This window comes from Anopheles ziemanni, chromosome 3 (assembly GCF_943734765.1).
Source record: "Anopheles ziemanni chromosome 3, idAnoZiCoDA_A2_x.2, whole genome shotgun sequence".
NCBI lineage: Eukaryota > Metazoa > Arthropoda > Insecta > Diptera > Culicidae > Anopheles > Anopheles ziemanni.
In genome coordinates this window covers 11,464,697-11,487,264 of record NC_080706.1, presented here as the reverse complement: position 1 = coordinate 11,487,264, position 22,568 = coordinate 11,464,697, and the positions used below count along the sequence as shown (strand labels likewise).

General features: G+C 48.7%; 1 protein-coding gene across 1 annotated transcript in view; it reads left to right on the top strand.

Moving 5' to 3' along the window:
- LOC131288728 (protein similar) overlaps positions 1-22,272 on the top strand; it is a 116,210-nt gene extending 93,938 nt beyond the window's left edge. Inside the window, exons 7-10 of the mRNA XM_058317900.1 lie at positions 6,018-6,868; positions 13,096-13,736; positions 17,633-18,329; positions 21,209-22,272. Coding sequence (XP_058173883.1) covers positions 6,018-6,868; positions 13,096-13,736; positions 17,633-18,329; positions 21,209-21,690 — 2,671 coding nt within the window. The 3' untranslated portion in view covers positions 21,691-22,272. The remainder of the gene's footprint in view (positions 1-6,017; positions 6,869-13,095; positions 13,737-17,632; positions 18,330-21,208) is intronic.
- Positions 22,273-22,568: the final 296 nt, after the last annotated feature.

Below are 22,568 nucleotides of genomic sequence, written 5' to 3'. Positions count from 1 at the left end.
TCCAGTGACCGATCGGCACTGATTAAGCGCAGATTAAGGGAGCTTGCCAGCATCACCAATCTCAAATCGTCGCATTTATCAGGCCTGGTGCGACTGGCGTAAGGTTCGACTGGGGAAAGAAGCTAGTGAACGTCTTCACAGTGGTTATGTTCCAGTGCCACGCATGGGTTTTAATTCAATCATTGCGGGTTACCTCTCCATCCGCTTCGCGGGACCTTTCCTGAAAACACCCGTCCGGAGTGAAACAAGTGAGTCAATTACGGGCTCATGGGTTCATTTCCACCATCGGGGGCTTGTTAGTGGTGAAGCACACTGTCCGCCAGCCGCCTTTCTCCACGCAATGGTTCTTTCCACCGACGAAAGTTGCCACCAGCTCGTACAACCATCCGCAACCGGATTGATACGAGCGCCCGGTTACACGGCGCTGGACGTCGTTATCAACCGCGTGGAAATTTACTTGGGAAAAGATTACCATTATCGTTTTTTGACCAGCAGTACACGCACCGATACGGCCATGGTTCATAAAAAGACTCCCTTTCCCCCAGAGGGTAGGACCTCATACCTAAAATTCGAAACAGAGTAACGTTGGAAGATAAGTATGGACTTTTCCATAAATCAACTACGGACGAATCGTTTTCCTCCAACAACGCTGCGTACGGCCTGCTTCAAAATAATGTCCACGACATTGAAAGAACTGTCAAAGAACTGTCTTCAAAGGCTGTTACCGCCACATGCGTCCTTACCCCAAATGGTTAAAATATTTTATTGCGATGTTTTCCTTTTTTGCATATGGCATAACTTTCTCTTGCCATGATTGATGGGAATGTAATAGAATATGACAAACGAATGGCCCAGATTTGAAGCAATGATTTGGTTGCCTTTTTATTCGGTCCGAGAACCAAGAGAAAGCATAAAATGTGTGCTTTTCAAACCAATGAAGTTTGCAAATGATAGCAATTGGAGAAGCAGCTTCCCCGTCGGTTTTTGAACGTCCTACGTTCCGTTTCCGTCCGTTTCTCTGACAGTTCTCGATTTTTTCCTTAATAGACATCGTCCGTCTTCGTACTGCTGGCTCTAAAACAACAGATGCATACGCCTCGGTCCGCAACCGATCTCAATTGCTTATGCTCCGACTTCGGCGCGTCCGTCGGATTCCTACGCTATTTTCGCATCGATGCCAATCAAAAGAACGTGGTGCTCGGGACCGGGCATGCCGGGGTAGGGCAGAAGGGGGCAAGCAAATTGAGTAGATTCAATGTTGTTAGCCAGAGAGCGGTGGGCAGACAGGAGGCTGCGAACACGAAATAAAACACTCCGTCCGCTTGATAACACTCGGCGTGACCCTTCGTGGCGCTCGGCGATCCATTCCGTGGTCCGGCGCAGACAGGGCGATTGTATGACACCCGATGGAGCGGTGCATGTTCGCAGCCTCTCCAGCCCCCGGGGCCCTGGTCAAACCCGTCCGATGGACGTTCCGTGCCGTTCCGATTCAATCGCGCGTTTATTTCGAGCCTCCCCCTTATGCTCGCTGTCGCCATGCGTCTCTTCGAACCATGGTGCTGATGGTAATGATGATGATTATGATTACGTTTGTTAATTCGGTTGAGAATGAGAGAGAGAGAGAGAGGGACAAAAACAACGCAACGGGCAATGATAGTGAAGGTACCCAAGTGAGGCTTCAGCACACGCAACAGGCACGCAAAGTAAAGCGATGCAGCTAAATCATCCCGGTGGGGTGGCATGCAAGCAGAAGGTGCGGGGCACTAGGTCTGGTCAGGTCAGACCGAAATACGACTCTCGTAGTCGGTTGCGGCCAAACAAACCAACCCCGGAACGCGGTTATCAGAGGTTTCGCAATAAACACTGTGGTAATGTGATGATCGGGTCGAACCCCCCACTGCGTCCCTTATGTTGCCTAGCTCGCTCTCTTTGTCACTCGTTGTTCACTTTTATCAATGATACGTTCCCGCATCCCAACCCGCCCCCTGGTTCTCGTCAACGGTGAATTCTACTCACAACAACAATCCGTTGAACCCGATTAAAATAAGCGTAAAAAAACCACGTGCATAATCTAGCGTCGACGCGACTCCAAAAATATAAGCTGCTGATTTGGCTTTCTCATAATCACTATCTACGATTTAGTTCTGTTTGTACTTGTCGTAGGCAACAACGTCCTAACATTTATTTTCGTGTTTTCTGGAGATTTCTTTTTTGATCGATCCGTTTGGGAACATTTACTACCGAAACCCATGGTGAATCTATTTTCTTTTAAATATTGCAATAAATTAGAATGTGTCGTTTCATCATGCGTTGCTCCCCGTTTCACCTGGATTATCTTTACCGCCGGCAAAGCAACGCGATTTTGTTTTGTTCTTATCGTAATCCAACGCATTGCAATGCAGTTTTATTTATCCTGTGAGTTGATTTTTCTTCCGCTAGTCAATCTTTCCCCACCAACTCTACCTATGACAAATCAATTTTCTATATCATCTACCATAAAGTGAGCAGAGCCCCGCAAACATCCACCTGTATGGTCCCGCTCAACCCCTTTCGTGCTGATAGGGGATTGTTTTTCCTTCCCTTCCCGGCAAACCCGATTCCCCACGAAACTCAAACACTTCAAATGCGCGCAAATTCGTTTGAGGAAATGATCGCGCAAACAGTGAGCAGTCTATTTATTCTAACCAATCCCGCGCTTCTGCTTCCCCCATCACGTTGCCTTCCGTTGGCACTGTTTGAATGTTTTCCATTTGAAATGAATCTCAGCTCGCTCTCCGTGCGCCATCGTGGCCGGTCATGGGTCCGTGGGCGCGTCCAGTTTAACATGTATTTATTTTGATGTGCTGTTAGCTCCTCTTGGCCCATCCACACTAACGGGCGGTGGTTGTTGGCGTGGTGTGAGTTTTGTTTGCATAAGAACTGCACAAAACCCTCGACAGAGATGCGTCCGTGTGTTTACAGTCGGCACGTGCTGTGGGAGAGAAAGGGTTTTTGAAGTATGAAACACACGATACTTATATGGCCTTCGCCGTAAAGGTTGTGGTGATAACACCCTCGAAGGGTTTTTGAGTAACGATTTATTCTACCTATTCTTAATTTCGAATCGTAAATTGCTGTAACAACTTATAACGTTCTTTCACGGTTACGTTGAATGTTTTTTAAAATAAGAAAAAGAGGGCCTGTATTAGCCTCTCTGGTGTAACGGGATGATGTAAGAATGTTTACATTTGTTCCCCCATCGGAAAACGATCCATCAGCGAGAAATAAACCCGGGCGACGCATTTACCTGCAAGTGCTGAATCTTGTCGGTTATGCATTTGAAGCAGTGATTTAAAATTAGAATACCTTTTCTTGTATAGTTACAACCTGCTAATGGCACCCCTGCACTATTGCATAGGTGATCGATTGAGATCGGATGCACTTTCCCGGTGCAGCACAATGGTGCGACACGAAAACACAAAACTCGGATGGTGGAAAAAGGAAAACACAAAAAACACCAAACCCTACTTTGAACACTCTTTCGTCGATGGCGACATTGAACTGAGTGTCGGTAGGTTTGCCAAATGGTGAGGACAGCAAAAAAAAAAAAAGGAAAGCTAAACCGAACTGCAACCGGCACAAAGTGCAATCGATTCAAACTGCGCACTCGATCGCGCACGCGAGAAAAGCAGCATGTGTCCATGAAAAGGGTGCCAATGACGCTTCGATGAATTTTGCGTTCCACACCCTGGCACCACACGCTACCCCTTACCGTTCGACCAAACACGAAATGCACTACCGAACTGTGCTTTGCTTTGTGGCGAGATTGATGGATGACGGAGTGGAAGCAAGAAGCAGTAAAATGTAGAAACATACAATCCATTGCCAAACCTAATCCGTCGCATTTCCGTCCCAGGTCCGTTGACTGACGCTACGAGCGTGCTTCAACACGTTCGCTAAGTGCCATGAGAACGTTTTTATTGCAATGTTTCATTTAACAATTTTTTGTGCCTCATGTACGTACGAAAAATGACGCATTTTAGTCTCTCGTGATGACGGGTAGCAGCTAAAAAATCGACTTCGTATTTAAAGTTTATCTGTCGGGAAGCTAACGATGTCGATAAACATAGTGCACGAATGATATGAAAAAGTATTTGCCAATTGTTTATCAACACACAGACTCACAGGCGCACAAACCTCCAATGGATACGATCATTTAATTCTGGATATTCATTTTGCGGGCATAAAACAGAAGGCAAGTTTTTTCCCGTCTCTTCTGAGGGTGCAGCAACCATGTTTGTCTCGCTTGTCTCAAGTTTACGGGTCAAATTATTATGCCATTAGTTTTGCATGGGTATATTTTCCTGTCTGTTTTTTTTTTTTTTTGTAAAACCAGCACTCCTCCACGATCAGGTTGAAGCGAAAAAAAACCCCAAATCGATGGACAACGACCGACAAACCGTGTTGCCCGTTGCTCTCTGATGGACGTCTGAAAAAGTAGCAGTAAAAAGTAGATTGAAAAAATACACATCCTCTACGCACACACACATAAACACACGGACACCCATCGACTTTAAAAATAGTATCATCGCGTAGGAGAAAGCATGCAGCGAACATGCATGCAGAGCGGACCGAAATAAAAAAATATCAATTGAAGAAGAAAATATGACCAGAAAGAATGCACCATAAGCCAAGTTTGACTTATTTTAAATAATCCAAAAATAGACGAAAATATGTTCCCGCTTCCATACAAGCTGCGAAATGTGTGTGTGACAGAACGTAGTTTCCCGGCAGGCTAGTTGTCTCCATCGCGTCTACCAGAATCGATACTACGAGATCTCGCCAGGGAAAACGTTTGCATACACCTAAAATTACGAAATAAGGATATAGAGGGAAACTTATTTGCACCGTTTGGGGTTTTTCCGTAAACATGATCTTTTTCATTGGATCATGTGATTCGACTACGAATGATCAGCTTGGGGTTTGTTTCGAATTTGAATGAAGATGAAAGTAAAAAAGAATATACGAGCAAACATACAAGCGCACCAGGCATACCGAACCCAGCACGCGTACGACTCCCCCAAAAACCCACTAACCTGCACCCGATTCTTCTTCTCGGGGAAAGCTCTCGCCGCGAAAACAGCGTACCGGCTGACAGAACGATATATTTTTCACTCTTCATCAGCGGATGTTTTCCGTTCGACGCCGTACGGGTACGGGTTTACCACGATTACGGCGGGCACGATGCTGGTGCGTGTGTTTTTCTCTTTCAGCTATTTTGATGTCTCGAAAATTTTGCATTCTCACCCGAAAGCGTTGACCACACCGTTGATCGCCCTCTGCCCCCAAACTCTCCCGGTGGAATGATGGTTGGCGCAAAGAGCCATGGGGGGGGAGTACGCAAAATATTTTCACGGTGAAGGACACCGGTGCCAATGGCCCCAGCTCGGACACGAGCGTCGTTTGGAAGAGACAAAAAGACGATACAAAATAAGAAAAGCACTGTAAAAAAAACACATGATGATGCGGGGTGTGTGTGTGTGTTTTGGGCGGGGACAGAAAAGAAAGTGGAAGTGCCACACAAGCCGGGCGTTTAACTTTTCCTTCCTTCGATGCCACGATCTTGAGAGACGTTTCTAGAGATTTCTAGGCAGATGTTTATCTGCAGCAGCCGTTGGCGGCTTACCTGATGGCGGCTCAGCCGATAGTGTCAATCGAGGGGACCGGCATTTATTACATGTTCTAAAATTTGTCAGATTATTAATAAATGCTTGATTCGAGGAGTTTCTTTCTATCCTTATAATTGGGTTTTTTTTATGAGTAGTTTTATTCAACCGAGTCAGTTTTCCTAGCCGTTACCTATTGAATAAAGAGTATTAATCTTGAATAAAGAGTGTTATAAAAAGAGGTTCCAAAAGTCAGAGGTGGACATAGACACCGAAGTGGACGAAGGAGCACGAGAGCACGTTCCTGCCCCATGGCAGCAACGGTGAAGAGCGTCGTTTATTTATTTGTCTCGTCAACTGTCAAATTCACAGTGGTGTGGAGAACAAAGATGAAATTTTGTCGTATGCACAACTGGAAGCACGTCAGCAGCTGTTGCCAGAAGAAGCAGAACAGTGTGTCAGTGGTGTCACCAGTGGTGTCGAACCGCACAATACAGCACCAGTAGCTGCAGCAGAAAACTGCGCCGTGCCATCGTCCGGTGTTGATATTGTGACAGCTGAACAAACAATTGCAACGATCCCGGTGCGTTCGGGCATCAGCCAAACGCCAAACGTCAAACTTGGCGCCAACAACAACAACAACAACAACAACAACAGTGCGGAAGAACTGGTTGAACTGTACTCCGGTGGTGTTGCTAGTGCTGGTAAAGTGTGTGTGAAGGTTGCCGCGGAAAGTGAACCAACGTCGAACCGAATTCTGCGCGAGCTGAACAGCAACAACAGCTCTACAGTCGGTGGTGGTTTTGCGCCGAAACCCGGATCGGTACCAGCATCAGCAGCGTTACCGTCCGTCGGCCGTCCGGTATCGGTTACGGCCTCGATCTTTACCAGTCTCCCGAACGGTGGTAGTGGTGGTGGTGGTGGTGGTGCCAGCGGTACCCAAAGTGCCGAAAAGCCGAAAGCAATCGTCAAACAGCTCGGTACTGCACTGCAATCGCAGCAATCGTCACCGGCGTTACTGCAGTCCGTTACGGCGAAGCTGTTCGTAACGCTTCCGGCAAGTGGTGGAGCCAGTGCAGGAGGCTGCAACGGCGTCAGCGGTGGAGGCAGTGGCGCAGCGGGAAGCAAACCCCAGCACGCCACCGAGAAAATCTTCGCCCCACGGACGGAAGATATGAATAAGGGATTCCTGATGTTCTCCGAGGAAGAGCCGGGATTGACAAGTAAGTAGAAACGACAGGGATAGAAAGTAGACCACTTGGGAAGGGGAAAGACAAATAAAGTATCGTCCATAATTCCTTCAGCGATTTTTCCCACTTTTTCCCGCTTCAAGAACATTTCTTTTTCGCCCACCGATGCCCATACGGTGGAGCCGAGGGCCAGTTTTATGGTCATAAATTCAGCGGGAATTGATTTCCAACTTCCCAGTGTCCCGTCGATAAACAGCATCCAAAGCCTCACCTCCCCTGCGGTATAATGGGGATTTCCTCATGATTGTCCCATTTTAGCGGCACTAAAAATTCCACTTTCGTCCCAAAAAACCTCCTGGAAACGGTGCTGGTAAAAAGCGTATGTACGTTCATTTTGACCCATCCGCCGTTAACGTCCTCCTCTTCTTCATAACTTTCCGTTCCCCGTCGTTGCCATGAAGAATGTCCCATCTTTCCCAGCGGTATCCTCTGGCCGTGCTGTGGTGCTGGTGTTGGTGGTGATTGAAAAGGATTTTCCTCGCTTCCCGTCTCTTCGAAGATTCGCTCCCGGGGGGAGGGTTTCGAACCGTTACGTCCAATCGTAACGTTACGGACCGTTCCCACTTTCCCAATTTGTGCCTTTTTCCCCCGCGATCCAACCGCCTTCAACGTATACGCGGTACTCCTGTTTCTATTTAATGAGCTCAAACGGCGCTCGTTCTTCGCTTCCCGGCACAGTTATGGTGGACCATTGCCGCCGTATCCTTTTCCGTGTCACTTTCGCTTTTCACCCTCCAGCGTACGATTTTCCGTTCCTCCCCGTGACGAAGTGGCAGTGAAGGGGCCGCAAGCCAGGCAAAAGGGCACAGCGTGCTTCCGAACTCCTTCTGGTCAAAGTTGCTATCACGTGATGAAAGCTGAACGACTTTTTCCGAGGCGATAGCGTCGGTTATACGCGAGACGCTGGGTGGTGTCGGGTGTTCAGCATATAACTCTTGGGCTTTGCGAGGGTTCCCAGGGGCGGCGGCGGTGGCGAAAGAAGCGCCGTCAGCAGTGTGAGAGTTGGTGATTTGCTTTCACCATGGTTCTTCCTTCCCGGAGGATTTTCCCAAAGTACGGACGCGCTATGTGGTTGATTTTTCATCACTTGGTTCGATCCTCGATGCTTTTGTTGGACGCGAGCATAGCCAAACGAGGTTGTTAGAAACAGAGTGAGAGAGAGAGAGCGAGTGGAAGAGAGAAGTGGACAGAATGTGTTCCTACAGTGTTTCCCCATCCAGTTTGCTCCAATTTTTGTTCCCATCCCGAGGACCCGGTGGAGCAGGATAGTGTAACAGCACACTCCTCTACTGACCTAGATTCCCTGGGAAATCCCACCCGATGTGCGGGAGGGAGGGGCAAAAAAAAGAGCATAGCAAACGGAACCGGGAACGACCGCTATCCAATTTCCAGACCGCCTCGGAGTGGACGCCAACACCGACGCACCACCACCGGGTGGATAATTCAGCTTGCTGACGGTCTGGCGAGTTCCGGTCTGTGCTGCGCCCTTCCACTGACGGCACATTAGAGGCCGTCCGTTTCTTGGATTGCTCCAATTGTTGTTTCATGCCAGCAGCAGCATGCAGCCAGTTCCAGCTTCCCATTCCGCATGTGTGCCCTCCAAACATGTCCAATCGGGTTCCTCCTATTGTGTGCCATCTACTCTTTGTAAGACACTGATCTGTCTCCGTTGGGGTGCAATATATTGTGCTTTCTGCAACTTTTGGGCCACTCAAAAGCAGGAAAAATGAGTCCTCGGTAGCCAACCCCCTTGTCGTCATCGTTCGCGTCATCATCATCATCATTCATTCATTCAAAATAGGACTCGAGGGAGTTGTCTTACATTCAGGGTAGACAAGCTTCGGTAATCTCCGCATGGTAAAGTCAAGATACGGCCGGACAAATTGAGTTCGGTGTTGGTACTTTTTTATGATAACCTGGAGGGTTTGAGGCGCTTGGAAAAATCTAGGATGTAATGGTAAACTACAACACGATTTAACAAAAACGCCCGTCAAATTTGATACGTCTATATGTCACCAAATGGGTGCCCCAATTATTGGGACTGATTTTACTGTGGCGTCGTAAAGTGTACCTAATACAGAGCAAATCAATTCCAGTTTCATAACATAAATGAACTTTATTTCTAAGGCTCTTACACACTACTTTGCTCTATTCTTGCGACCAGAAGGATATGAGAACGTCATCAAACGAGCGCCAAACCCCTTGGGAAATATCGATCCAGCTGCAAACGGCGGCGTACGCGAGTCGACCGTCTACTGGCGGAGGGTAAGGGCTGTGTGCCTTAGGAAACTTACCCGGCCCCTCCCGGCATCCTTTCTGAGAAAGAGCTTAATCTTTATAATCCACTTGTCATTACCGTTGACGAACGCGCGACACTCCGCCTGATGCCTGATGTCACACCGACCGAACTCCTTGCGCCAATTTTTCTGACGAGTTAGCGCCCAAGAAGGGCGGACGAGTGTTCACGTGGTCCATGTGCTTCACTCCTTTCCTTCGCACTTGTTCTCTAGATCCCCCGACTGCACGCCTACCATCTGCTTATCGTGAGGGATCTTAATACTTCATCCCATTTTCCGCCTTATCGTGCTCGAGTGAATATTTGGCTCGGATATTAAGGATGCAAAAGAAGACCCTTATCGTCCCGTTTACCTCTTTGCAATGGTCGCTCGTGAAGCGCGGCTCAATAAGGATAGGCTTGGCGTGATGGCACGAGGTTCGTTGGTATATATGTGTGGTGGCAGGGCCGCACGAAACGTCTCAAGAAGCGAGCGAATTTAACCCGTGATGAATTTGATGACGATATTCCTCCACCACAATCCGTTCTCCGTGACGTGTTTCACCGCGTTGTACCGAGGGTCTGGAGTTGGGGAGTTGAGATCTCCGAAACGTGTACCCACCGGCGCCATTGCCTTTGGAAAAATAGTCAGATTAAAGTTCAAACCGACCCTTCGTTGTGCCATTCCCACCCCCCCATTTCCTGCAACCTTCCGGTCCAGAATGGTGCGTGAAAAGTTTGAGGAATGACTAATGAATCAAACCCCCCTCGGCCCCTGGAGTGATGGAACTTGAAGCACAATTTTGGGTCGCATTTACGAGTATTTTCGAGCGAACCATTCCATCGCATGGCAGCATCTCCAAACCCCGCTATCCATCAGATGAACCCGTTGATCATATGACAGCCATACTTTTTTCCTCCATTGCTGGAATTTCTTCATTCCCATCGTCGGCGCTTGCTCGCCCAAATTAACGGCCCAAAGGAGGGACGCAAAATTCCAGCGTTTTTCTCCCCCAAAATCTAGAATGTATTTGTCGTTTACATTTACATGGAAATGAAGCACTTCCATTCTTTTTCGTTGGGAAACCGAACCCGGCCAACGTTGGGGTTCGTCAGGCAAAACAAAGTGATATATTTCGGTATTCGCTTTGCCATTCTCCGACACGGAACGTGCTGCTGTATGGGGATCTTCGGGGGGGTTCCGCAAGATAACCTTACATAAACGATCCCCACTGAAACGATTTACGCTGGCTGTTTGAAGAATCTGCACCAAAATACCACAGTGTCACCGCAATCTCCCTTAGAGCCCACAGCGTTGCCTAAGGTTTCCTTTTGTCGCTTCTTCTACTTTCCTTGCCGTACTTTGTGTCCGTTTTCATATCACGTCATTATTTTTTGTATTCTCCTCCATTACACGCGCATCAATGTGCTACCTTTGTGGTACGGTAAGGAAAATTTGAGGCTTTTCGAGTGCTTGCTCCCTGTCCCTCTTTGTACGGAAGATGACGGGTTTCCCCGATGTTGATCCGTCTAGACTGAGATTTTGGTGGTCAGGATGTGACGGGACCGGGCTGCATTTGCCACTTCCCGATCCACTGGGGAATCTCGCCATCTTTCAGTATTAATGATACAAGAGGTCTCTGACGCAAATTGTTGCAAAATTACTCCGCATAATCAGTCATACTCTAACGGGACTCAAATGGGAGTGTTCTAACGGCTTTGCAAGGGCCCATCACAAAACATAAAGGAAGGTTTTAGAATGCCCAGAAATAATGGTGAATTTCACAAATTCATAGTCGCATGTTCATCTTTTCCACCAGAATCTCACTCCTGCAGAGACCGGTCGAAGCCAATACCCAGCCAGAGGTGTCAAACATCACACCTGCCCTTGGTTCCTTCACCTCACAGACCTTCCCGACCTCGTTGTGACATAACAAATTCGATTTGCTGTTTGCCTGCCTTTCCCAGACCGTTCGGTTAGGTGTCGGACGTTTGTTTTCCGTACAGCGCGGTCTCACGCAGAGGTTGCTGGTGATTTAGCTACTTCGTTAGGAAGCCAATCCCCCCGGGGGTTCGGTAAGGACCCCGGGCCAGTCCCTTTTCTTCCCCTGTAGCCGGTGCCGAGCGTGAGAACTAATGCGCATACACACATCGACACATGGAATTGGCCACACACATATTCACTTACCGCTCACGCATCCGTTCCTGTTCCGCTGCTGCCGCCCGGATGGAGTGAAGTGCGTTTGGGTTCGGGCCACGCAAACATCACGCACGTTCCGTCGTCGCGCCCTTCGTCGCACCGCGCTCACCTTCGCCCCTCGGGAAGTCCTCGGGTGGTGTAGTGGAAAGGGCCGGTCGGACGACCGGTGACGACCCAGAACACCCTTAAACACCGAAATAATCATGTAATTTGAATATTCAAATCAAAACTCACCTCCGCCTCCGTCCGCGTCCCTGGCCGTCCTGTGGATGCCGGGAAAGTGAAAAAGGACGAACGCACCATTTCCCAACGACCCGTCCGACGAGCGTAGGCTTCACTTTGTTACATGTCCGCCCTAGGACGCCCTGGGCACGTGTTCTCCATATTCTGCTTCAGTTTACTGGTTTTTTTTAAGCTGCTGTTATATAGTATATGCCACTCCTGCCGTACGGTATCTCGAACGATCGCCGACCAAAAACGCCACGCGAAACACGCGAGAACGATCACGCCGGGAGTTTTTATGTTTCATGCGTAACGTCGGCCAGGACCCTTCCGTGGGGCAGCACCGGCAAAGATCAATCCGGGATGACGGTGACCTATGGAAACGCTGCCCCTTCTGGAACATTTGAGCAGGGAAAAGCATCATGATAATGTTTGATTTTCCTTGCTTCGCGTGGCAAACATTTTCCCATGGCCGCGGGAAGTAGTATTTTTCAATCCTCGCCCTCCGGATGTCATTCTAGGTGGAGCCGCCCTCTCGAAATATCTTGGGGAAGAAAAAAAAATAACTGAAGCTTTTCTGAGGGAAAAGCACTTGTTTCTTTTCCTTCCTTGTGCGGTTGGCTATCGAAAATGGAAAGCACGTACCACAAGGGCTCCGGGTCCGTCAGAAGGGCGATGTTCTTCCCAGATCGTTTATTACGCATACACACATAAAACTAAGCTCAAGTGGCACCCCCTCTCCAGCCCGACCTTAGGCCCGCGCGCCATCACCAACGCAGCTTGAATATTTAGTGCACTTGTAATGCAAATCTGTCTTAACGACTTCCTTCTTCTTGCCTTGTCGTAAAACCGTCTCACAATCCCTCGGGGCGAAAGTATCGAAAGGTTGCCGCGCCATTAGGGAGGAAACCGTTTTCCAAATCCTGCTTCCGCATTCTTTCATCCCTGGGAGCGCTTTCCGCGCGGTGTCCACAGACCTGCGGGGTCACACGGCGATCTCTTCTTCGGCAGCGTAAGAAGCATCCGTTTCCCAGCTTAATCGCAACTTTTAGACTTCTTTTGTATATACTTTTTTGACTGCCGCTATAAAACGGTTGATAATCATGATATGGTGTTTGGCTCGGAGCATTATAAGGAACACATAAAGCCCTTATTACATCGTTGGAGATATTGCGCGTTGAATACGAAACTAATTTGTGATTTGAATAGGTTTTTTTGATTATGCAAAATGGCACTTCGAGATCGCTACTTCCTGAGGAATATACCAATGTCACGTGTTAAAGATGGTTAGGTTATATTATATCCCTAAGATTTCTAGTAATCCCTTAAAACTTGCTCGTTCCACTAGTCTTTCCTCTCGAACATTCCCAAATCCAACACTCTATCCAAATACCTTCCTATATCGCCGATTCATGTGACACAACTTGGGGAACGACATAGTTAAGCAGCTACATCCCTCATGTATCAACTAATCCTTTTCTCGTTTCCATTCTCTTCCTGCAGTGCTTAAAGATGAGCCGGATGACCTGACGCATCTGGCACCGACGGCGGGCGATGCATGCATTCCGTTGGAGGAATCCGGCACCTTCTTCAATGATGAAATGTTCGATGACTTTATCATCCCGGACAGCTACACGCTGCTACAAGACGAGCTGTGCTCGCTCGACTCCCAGGATACGCGGCTCGACGGCACCTCGATGGTGGTCCAGTCGGTCGGCAGTATCTCCACCGCGTCCCCGATCCCGACCTCCGCCGGCCAGCAAGGCCAACAACAGCAAGAGCAGTTGCAACAACAGCTCCAGCATCAGCACCTGCACCAGACGCAACATCATCAGACGCCGTCCCCGAACAACCAGACGTCCCCGGGCTCGTTATCCTCGTCTGCCTCGTCGAGCTCGTCCTCGTCACCGGTGCCATCGTCCCCAAGCCGCTCGCTCTCCTCCCATCCGAGCTCACCTTCCGGCACGTCCGGCCTGGGTTCTTCCGCGTCCAGCGCCGTCTCGGTATCCCTCGACCACAGTGCCACCGGCCGGAGCATAGGCAGCCAGCACAATGCCACCAGCAACGATCCGTTCATCAACTACCGGGACGAAACGAGCGAGGTTAGCCCCTCGCCGCATTTACTGTCGCCCGGCATATCGAAGGTAGGTTCCTAGAACTCCCGGAACTCCCGAACTTTGGAGTTACCTTCAGAAACTGAGCCACGAGACATGGGTATCTGTTAACCAGATGGGGATTAATGGAGTTTGTCTGGGAGGGGATACAGAACGTCAACCGCAAGCCTTCCCCATCCTCTTTAGGCCAAACTCTGACGTTCACGTCTTAGGCCTGTGTTCTATTTGGTCTATATGTCAAGTTGAACTAAAACTTCCTGCTATCACGCCACATCGGTCCATCCTAGGAGGCGCTTTAAGAAAACCGTCAAGTTCAGATCACAGCGTGTACGGAGCGTGGCATTTGGAAGAAGTTTTCTTCCGCAAACCTCCGTTGGGCCCCTCAACCGCTTACTCTTCCCCCTTCGTTGTGCATCGGTCGTATGATCCCCGGGGCAATGCTGCTATCGTTATCACGAATGTTGCACGGTCAGCAAGCGAGAAGTTTGTCGGTAACTGGGCGAAGGTTACGGGAGAGGTTAGGTATATGTGTGTTGAACAGCTAGTAATCAACAGTACACACACACACATGAAGGGCGTGAGGTGCAATTCGCGATAAGGTTTCAGACGACCCTCTCTAGCTTTCTTCTCTCGCTCGCACAATGTCAATTAGCTTATCTGCCGACAACTTTTTGCGTGCGTTTTTTTTTTTTTGTCTCACCTCCTGTCGATGTGACCATAATCGATGGCATGCGTCCCTTCGGAGGTTTCCAACGCCTTCCGATGGAACGAGACTTAAATGCAGTCGCGCGACTTAATTCCTTCCTCGCCAGTGAAAAATGACAACCGTCATGGTTTTATCCGGAATCGTTCCGATATGACCATTTCCCCGCCACATATTTTTTGCAAATTCTCCCGAATTCGGAACATGCCCGGTGGAGCAGGGGACGTTAAAAAATGCGATTACACTTCGGTTGATTATTTTTCACTGTCAAGACCAGATCCAGGCCCGGTCAACCGGTCGGTCGGTTCGGTTTGTCGGTCATCGTACGATACGACGTAAGAGATAATGTGCTATAATTTCTATACTCCATTGCACACCGGTTCACGCATTCCTCTGATGATCTGTGGCTCGTTATCAGCTGCCCGGAGCGTGTGTATGCCCCCTTCGATAGCGGTGTGACTTGTATGGTGACCCTTTTCCATTAACCATTACACATGCCACTCACGTCCAAATATGGTTTACCTCCTCCGCTTGGCATGATATCTTTACAATCCTTCTGTGGAGTTAATCAAATCGGAAGTAAAAGAGATGACGGTTGCGCAGTTAATTGTGGTAGTTGAGATACTTCCTACATGCCCTTCCGAAAGTAGTTTATAAACACTCTCATCTCCCATGTCCACGCCAGGATTTCATCTATCACGAACAGTTGTGAAGTACCTCTGAGTACCAAGGACGTAACAGTAATACACACGTAAATCGTGTTTGATAAATAAGCGTGGAAAGTATTTATTTACCCTTCTGTCACTAATCCTTTGCCTTAGGCTATCTAGAGTGGATCGTATTCTCGCCAATGGCCACTCGTTTACTACTCTATTAGCTCAAGTCCTCTAGTACACGCGCTTACACACGCCCGTTACCTTGCTTGTCAATGGCATACGCCATTCGTACTTCGTCAGCTAGAACATTTCGCATGAGGAAGTTGTAAGAAAACGGCAATGTAATCCTCGGTCCTTTCGAAGAGTACTCTGCCACTTGGCTTCCATAAGAGGATATATCGTTTTGCCAGCAGTATATTTTACAATGTTTAATCAAGCGGTATCAGACGTTCGATTAAGTTGCGCCTGGTTGAAACTTAATTCTTGGCGCTCGCGTTACCTAACGCCGGAACGTGGGACAAAACTTTGGCCTCATCGGTAACATGGCAGCCAACGCAGCGTCGCAGCTACGTTCAATTAGATATAATTAATATATATCTCGCGGTCGTCAACGTGTCCGGTCTGGCGACACCGCATGTTTCGAGGGTAAAAACAATTAGCGTTTCTGGCTGGGGTTTCACTTCTCGAGTGTTTGTTTAGTGTGCGTGTGTGTGTGTGTGAGTTTTGTTTTTGCGTTTCAAGTTTGCTCCGTCGTATTTGCTCAGCAATCGATCGGCCATGGCTGCTCCCGAGCTCCGAAGTTGATCCGCGGCACGCCAACCAAGCCAACCACCCCGAGGCCGAGGCCGGTTCCCGGGCGGTGTGTGTGTGTGTCACGTGCTAAAAATTGCCTCCGGTGGAACTTATGTTTCTAATTGCTTTTCATCGTACCTTGCGCGTGCAGCTGCATGATGGAAGGAAGAATCATTTATCAAAGTGCTGCGAAAGTTGGCGCTCCGCTTCGGCGAAGGCGTAAGGAGTTGACCGGTGGCCATCGAGAAGCTTTTCTTGGGAAGACATGCTGGGAAAATGCGCTCCAAATGGGCGTCCGCTGGTGTTTTGTATCCGATTTGTCGACCATCGGAACGAACAAATCGTCGTTCTGTGCTTTCGTCAATCGTTCCATCATGCCTCCCCCGAAAACTATTCTTCTTCGATAGACCCTTGATGCCCGCCACACCCAACCCCCACACATCCCTGCCCCTTTTCGAGGGGTTACGGGAAACTTTTCCCATTCGATTCTATTTTAATAGTCCCGCCTACACGTGTTCCGTCCCGAAAGAGGCACATTTAAATTGCTAATAGCGGGCGGCACCGCATGTGTGCTTGGAAAACAAAGCATTCCGGTGTGGGAACCGATGCGGGAAATCGGATTTCCCAACCTATTGCTATCTTTTCGGTATTGACACCTTTTTGCTTTCATTTTGTCTTGGTTTTTTTTTCATACGCGTCCCACGCCGACGCCACATTTCGCACAAACAAAATCGATGAGATTTCACCGCGGCGAAGAAAGAGCGAGAGGGTCGCTCGGTGGTGGTGAGGTGAAAACGCCACCTACACCAATCCCACCTGGGCGACACGTGACGAATATTTGCAATTTGTCAGATTCTTATGTGCTCTCATGCCGAGCTTGTTTACGGTGAGATTCGGAGGGGGACGGGGGATGAACCTCGGGGCAGAAGAATGGTCCACTGATCCACTGCTCCAGTGCGCTCGGGGAAAGTTCTACTTGTCCCGCAGCACACGTTGCGAACATCGCCAACAAATAACGGGTTGCGTGGGATGTAGGAAAGGAAAGTAAGATAGAAGAAAACCCCACCGTCTCGAACAGAAGCATGAAGTCCCGGACAGGTCCGGGGGCAAACAAAAAAGGCACCCGCCATCATCACCACCAGGTTACGAGCTGTGAGCCAACCAGGTACGGTTTGTCTTGAGAAAAAAAGGGTTATTGGGGAACCACCGAACTAGAGCTGGAACTTGCCAGTCTTGGGAACTCAAGTCGTGGCAATGAAAGCCGTTACCGCCATGTCGTTAAAATTCAGCACATGATCTTGCAAGCACACACGCACGCACACACATCCACCGTTTGCCTGCCATAAGCCCGGGGAATTCAGAAGCGAATATAAGAAGGGGGAAAAATAAATTGCCAACCGTCAACCACCACCACCTACCCTCTCCGAAAGGTTGACGAAAATGAAAGCACAAATGGCACGTGAGGTGCTTCGTCTATGGCTTTTTCGGTACGCGACTCTCGGGTAATCCTCTGCCATTCTATGCCACGAACATAATCGCCTGAAAAAATAAAATGGGACAAGCAAAGTTGCGTCGGGAAAGATGAAGAATTTTCCGGTTCGGATTAGGGCTTTTATTTATTTCTTGCTACTGACAAGCTGTAGGTTGGTGGTTTAGGGAAAGCAAACGATCTATAACGAAGACGCTGATGATGATGATGGCATCGATGCGAATGATGGGTGCTCTGATTTAACTAACTTCAATCTTCTTTTTTTCTGTTTGTCTCACTTTTCCAGAGTCCCGAAAGCAGCAGCCTGCCGTCGCTGTGCAGCCCGAACGGTTCCCTGCCCGAGGATGACCTTGCATTTATGAGCCTTAACATGGACGAGATCGATCTGACGATGCGGGCCCCGTACATCTCGATGAGCGAGGTGGACGATCTGCCGCTGCTCACCTCGGACGATTTGTTGTGGGGCGCACCGGCGGCCACCATCGACGGCAGCGCCCACGGCGGCCCGTTCGGCCTCTCCGGGAAGTTTTTCATCAAAGACGAATTCGGTGCACTAGAACAGACCCGCCAACAGCAGCAACAGCATCAACTGCTGATTGGCAAACAATCCCACGGTCTCATTACCGACATCACGATCGGAGCCACCAACTCCTCCACCTCCGCCCGTACGGACGAAGGCAATAATGACAGTAAATCAACGCAACAATCACCACCACCACCGCAACCGTCAATTGAATCGAGCCTGGCGGCACTCCTCTGCGGGGGAAATGTCATCAGCATACAGGCGCAAGAAACGCAACCGAACGCCAGCGGAAACAATGCCAGCAATCAGATCCTGATAGCGCAACAACAGCACAGCCAGCAACACCACCAACAGAGCGAGCCAGAAACCCAATGCCAGCAGAACGGCAAGCGCATGAAGCTGCTGGAGGAGAGCCTGCTTCAACACCCGATGGTTGTGCTACCGGCGAGCTTGAAGTTGTGTAAGTTCTCGGTGTGGGAATCCAAACCGGACCGACACGTTAGAGGCGCTTTAGAAATTGGTAAAAACAACCAAATATGCTGTACTGATCCAAACAACGTCTTGAGAAGAAGTTTCAAGTTCCTGATCTCTGAAGGGATTATATTTGGGTTTAAAAATGCGAGTCAGAAATGGCACATCACGTTTCCGCACGATTTCCCACATGACGTGCAGACTCACCTCGGCATCAATTAACATTCGATCGATGCAGCTTGCACGTTTCTCGACGTTTGTTCATGGTCTCGTTCCGTCCACACGTCGGTGATAATTGATATCCATCGGAGGCCCTCTGGGAATATCCAGATCACACAAAGATGTCTCATTCCATTGCGTGCTCCATCCGGATATATCACAGATGTGAGTGGTACGAATCCGACGATAATTTCCCACCTGGATGAACTGGTTCCGTATCCGATCGAACCGCTCAGCGATCGATGACCTGGGAGGAGAATTTTGAAAGATGAAATTTAATTCCTTCATTAGAGATAATTAACCGCTTGTGCGCGCTGCCATATCCGGCGGCTCGGCGTGCGGTTACAATTTCCTTTTTCTTCCTCGAACCGTGCTTGCGACGAAGCATATGACTCCGCCGTTTCCCCGTATCCTTCCTCACCTTCCGCGAAATCTCTGCGGACCGTGGAATGTACTGCCGTGCCACGTGCGGCGGGCCCTCTTTTCTCTGGCAATCGTGATCCAATATCCTCTCCCCCTTACTCCCCACCACCGCACCAAGCAGGTTGAACGTTGATACTATTACTCCCGAATACGATCGGCACTCAAAGACCGAATGTGAGATGGCTAAAAATAGTGCCCAAATAATGATGAAAAACTGCGCGAAGGCGATGAAGGAGTGAGGTACGGCGAGTGAGCGCAAAAGCAATTAGCTTCGTTTGGTGGTGCGATCGCTGTTCACTTAATCCCCCCCGAAACCTTATCTCCTTCGTAAGGCACAAAGCAATCGAACAGTAACAATTTTTTAAACTGTTTGCTCGCAAGGAACTCACTTTCACTAGGGGCGTGCAGCAATCGAGCAATCGAGTTTCTTGGGAAGGGAATACAAAATAGGGTAGATTCGCAACATCCGGATGAGTGAGCTTTCCAGAGATCCGATCGAGAGTTTTACGGATGCTGCATTTCCTCCATCGCATTTCATTTCCATTAGCGTTCCCACATTTGTTACCATCGGCTGAGGGCACGGTTCTACAGGAAGAAGATATTTTTAAACCGTTCCGCCCGTCACAATCGACCACCCAACAAACACCGAGAGCGAAATCACTTTCCCTACCAGTCGTCCCAGCCCGGTTATTCAAAAGACGGGACGATCGGGATCAGGTTGCTCTTGTTTTCTTGAAAGAATTGGAACGTTTTTGACGAGCTGCTTTTTTATTTCACCCAAAGCAACCGTCCGTTAAGACTTCAGTATTTCTGTAAAGCGATCGGAAGACAGAACACCTTGGAGCGTCGCAAAAGTGCATAAATGTTAAATGGTACCATCTTAATCGGTTTGAGAAGCAGAAGAAAGCACAGCAAGCCGGCACACGGCGCGACAGCCGAGAAAAGTGCCGGATGGCGGGATGCTTTCTTTTTCGACTGACAAAACAACCCAACATAGGTGGGCACGCGGTGTGAAACCCATCATCTGACTGAAGACTTTCCCAAAGATATTCCCGAAATGCACGATATGGTGTGGCGGTTGCTGCACCCGCGCTTTTCCTTATGTCTCGCGGAACGGAACGAAAGGAATGGTCCCGTTGGACCAAGCAAACGCCAGTCGGCTGCAAGCGAAAGTGAAAACATCGAAACTCAAGGGGCCGAGATTGGTACGGGAGAACGTTGGTGGCACCGCACTCAGCCACTCGAAAACGATGGGAAAAGAAGCGGGCGAAAAAAAAGGTGTATGGAAAAGGGAACAAGGAACATCGCGGAGCGGTTCAAAGCCGCCCGAGACACGAAAATAAACGTGAGATTCTTTTTATATCGCCATAATACGCTTTCCACATGGGGTGGTGCCTCCTTGGGCTGTTAGTTTTTTTTCCTACCTTTTTTTTCCTTTTGCACGGTGGATAAGTGGAAGTGGAAAGTGTATCCGTTCCCTTCGCCACGTCTACCACGAACTGCCACGTTGGCCCTTCCCGCCAAAAATGTTGCTAAAGAAGAAATCGATCTCGGGAAACATTAAGCGTATATGTCCCCTTTTCCTTGTGCTTTTATTTTCTTCTTCTGGTGAGAATTTCAACGATTTTGCAATTTTGTTGATGGCTAGGGGATTCCCTGTAAGCACCAACTACCATTCTTTGAAAAACAAAAAAATGCTCAGCAACATCCAAGCGGAGAAATCAACCACAGACGTACGGGACTCGGGGATAAAAAAGTTCATCAACACTGCCGATATTTTTAAAACTTTGCCAGACAAACGACTGCACTTCGTGATGCTTGCGATATCGGATCCCGGTGCAGTTGGAGAAGACAGACATCCGTTCTGGTTTATGCCTGCGAGGGATAAATGTTGCTCGTTTTATTACTTTGTCGGTTCGTTGGATGCGTTCTGGTGTTATATCGATCGAGTAACTTCATTTGACTTTGATGTGGAATTTACCATATGTTTTATGTTATGATTAGGGGCTTTAATTAGATCTTTTGTAATTCATTGGGAAATTATCATTTCTTAATTTTGTTTTTCAAGGGAAAATTTGGATCAGTTCGTCCGAACGTTTTGGAACAGTACAGCATATTTTTCCAGATTTTAAAAAAAAAAATTCAACACCACGGAGACACACGAGAGTTTTTGGTATTTGAACAAACAGACATCCGATATTAATATTATTCGTACTTCCTTTTTAGGCGATGGGTGGAAATTCGAAGACCTGCTACAACTAAACGGAGCTGCCACCGTTAAATTGAGCCAACAGCAAGCGCAACAGCAGACAGGCTCGAAAAAGCCCAACAGTCCCACCAATGGCACCAGCCACAAGCGGTCCCTGACGGGCATCGACGGCGTCGAACCGACAGAAACCGGTTTGTCCTGCAAGCGCCACAAAGCAGGCGGTTCCCTGTCGTCTTCGTCGTCGTCGTCGTCGTCGGCACCACAGTTGCTGCAACAGCTGATGGCACCGTCACCGGTACCGCAGAAGCTGAAGGGAAGGGGCCGCGCGGGCCAGGACGGAATCGGTGGACGCTGGCCAAATGGACAGCTGGGCGGAGCTGCCGGCATGCAGCAGGAGCAGTCCGGCAATTCGGTGCTGATGAACCTGCTCGTGAGCGGTTGCGACGTAAGTGCCGGCTACAGTTGTCTCCCTCGTCCCAGCAAGGCGGCCAAGGCATAGTGAATCCGGCTCGGTAGCAGGAAATATATCCCCTCTGAGGCCTCTGGGAAGGTGGAAACGGATTCGGCGCAAGGAAACCCACCGGAAAAGTGGAACTACTGCTTTCAACTAAGGAAGATCGTTTCATTCCGCGTGCCCCACTCCAAGCCCGAATCAATCCACCTTTTCGGCTAGGCAAAGGGACGAAATAAAGGCTGGCTAGAAGGAAAAATAGAGAAGAAAACAAAACAGCAAAACAAAGAGAGCACGAAAACAATAGACAGGGAGGCTAGGAGGCGCGGAGTAGCGAAGTGAAAACCCAATTACTGTGATAGTTGATATAATTTATAGTTTAACAAACAAAAAAATAAATAAATAAACCGACTAGGAGCAGGAGACGACCGGGATGGTGGGCGAAAAGCGAGGGTTTTGGGGTGGAAACTCCACCCACTTTCCTTCCAAAGCGGCAAGAGTAAGGCTCAACACCGCAACAGAGATAACGAGAGGAGCGGAAAATGCATGCGCGGGCATCGAGCAAACTGTCTCTCCAAAGGACTACAAAATGCAATCGAAACCGTTTCGAGATCGCCGATCGTTTCTGTGTGTGTGAGTGTATGTAGGAAAAGTGCGTATGGATTATGTTTGTTATCCTCTGTTCGCGTACGATCAGCCGATTTACCGATGGATTTCTCTTGTTACCCTCCAGGTAACGACTCTTCTCCAGTCAACAAAAACACACACACAATCTTTCGCTACTTTGAAGCAAAGTAGCGAAGAGTCGGAAAAAAACAAAAAAAAAACCATAGCGGTTTTTGTTAGTTGTTAAATAAAAACCTGTTTTACTTTTTATCGTTTCTTTGTTATTGTTTTTGTTGAGCATAACTGTCCGTTAAACACGA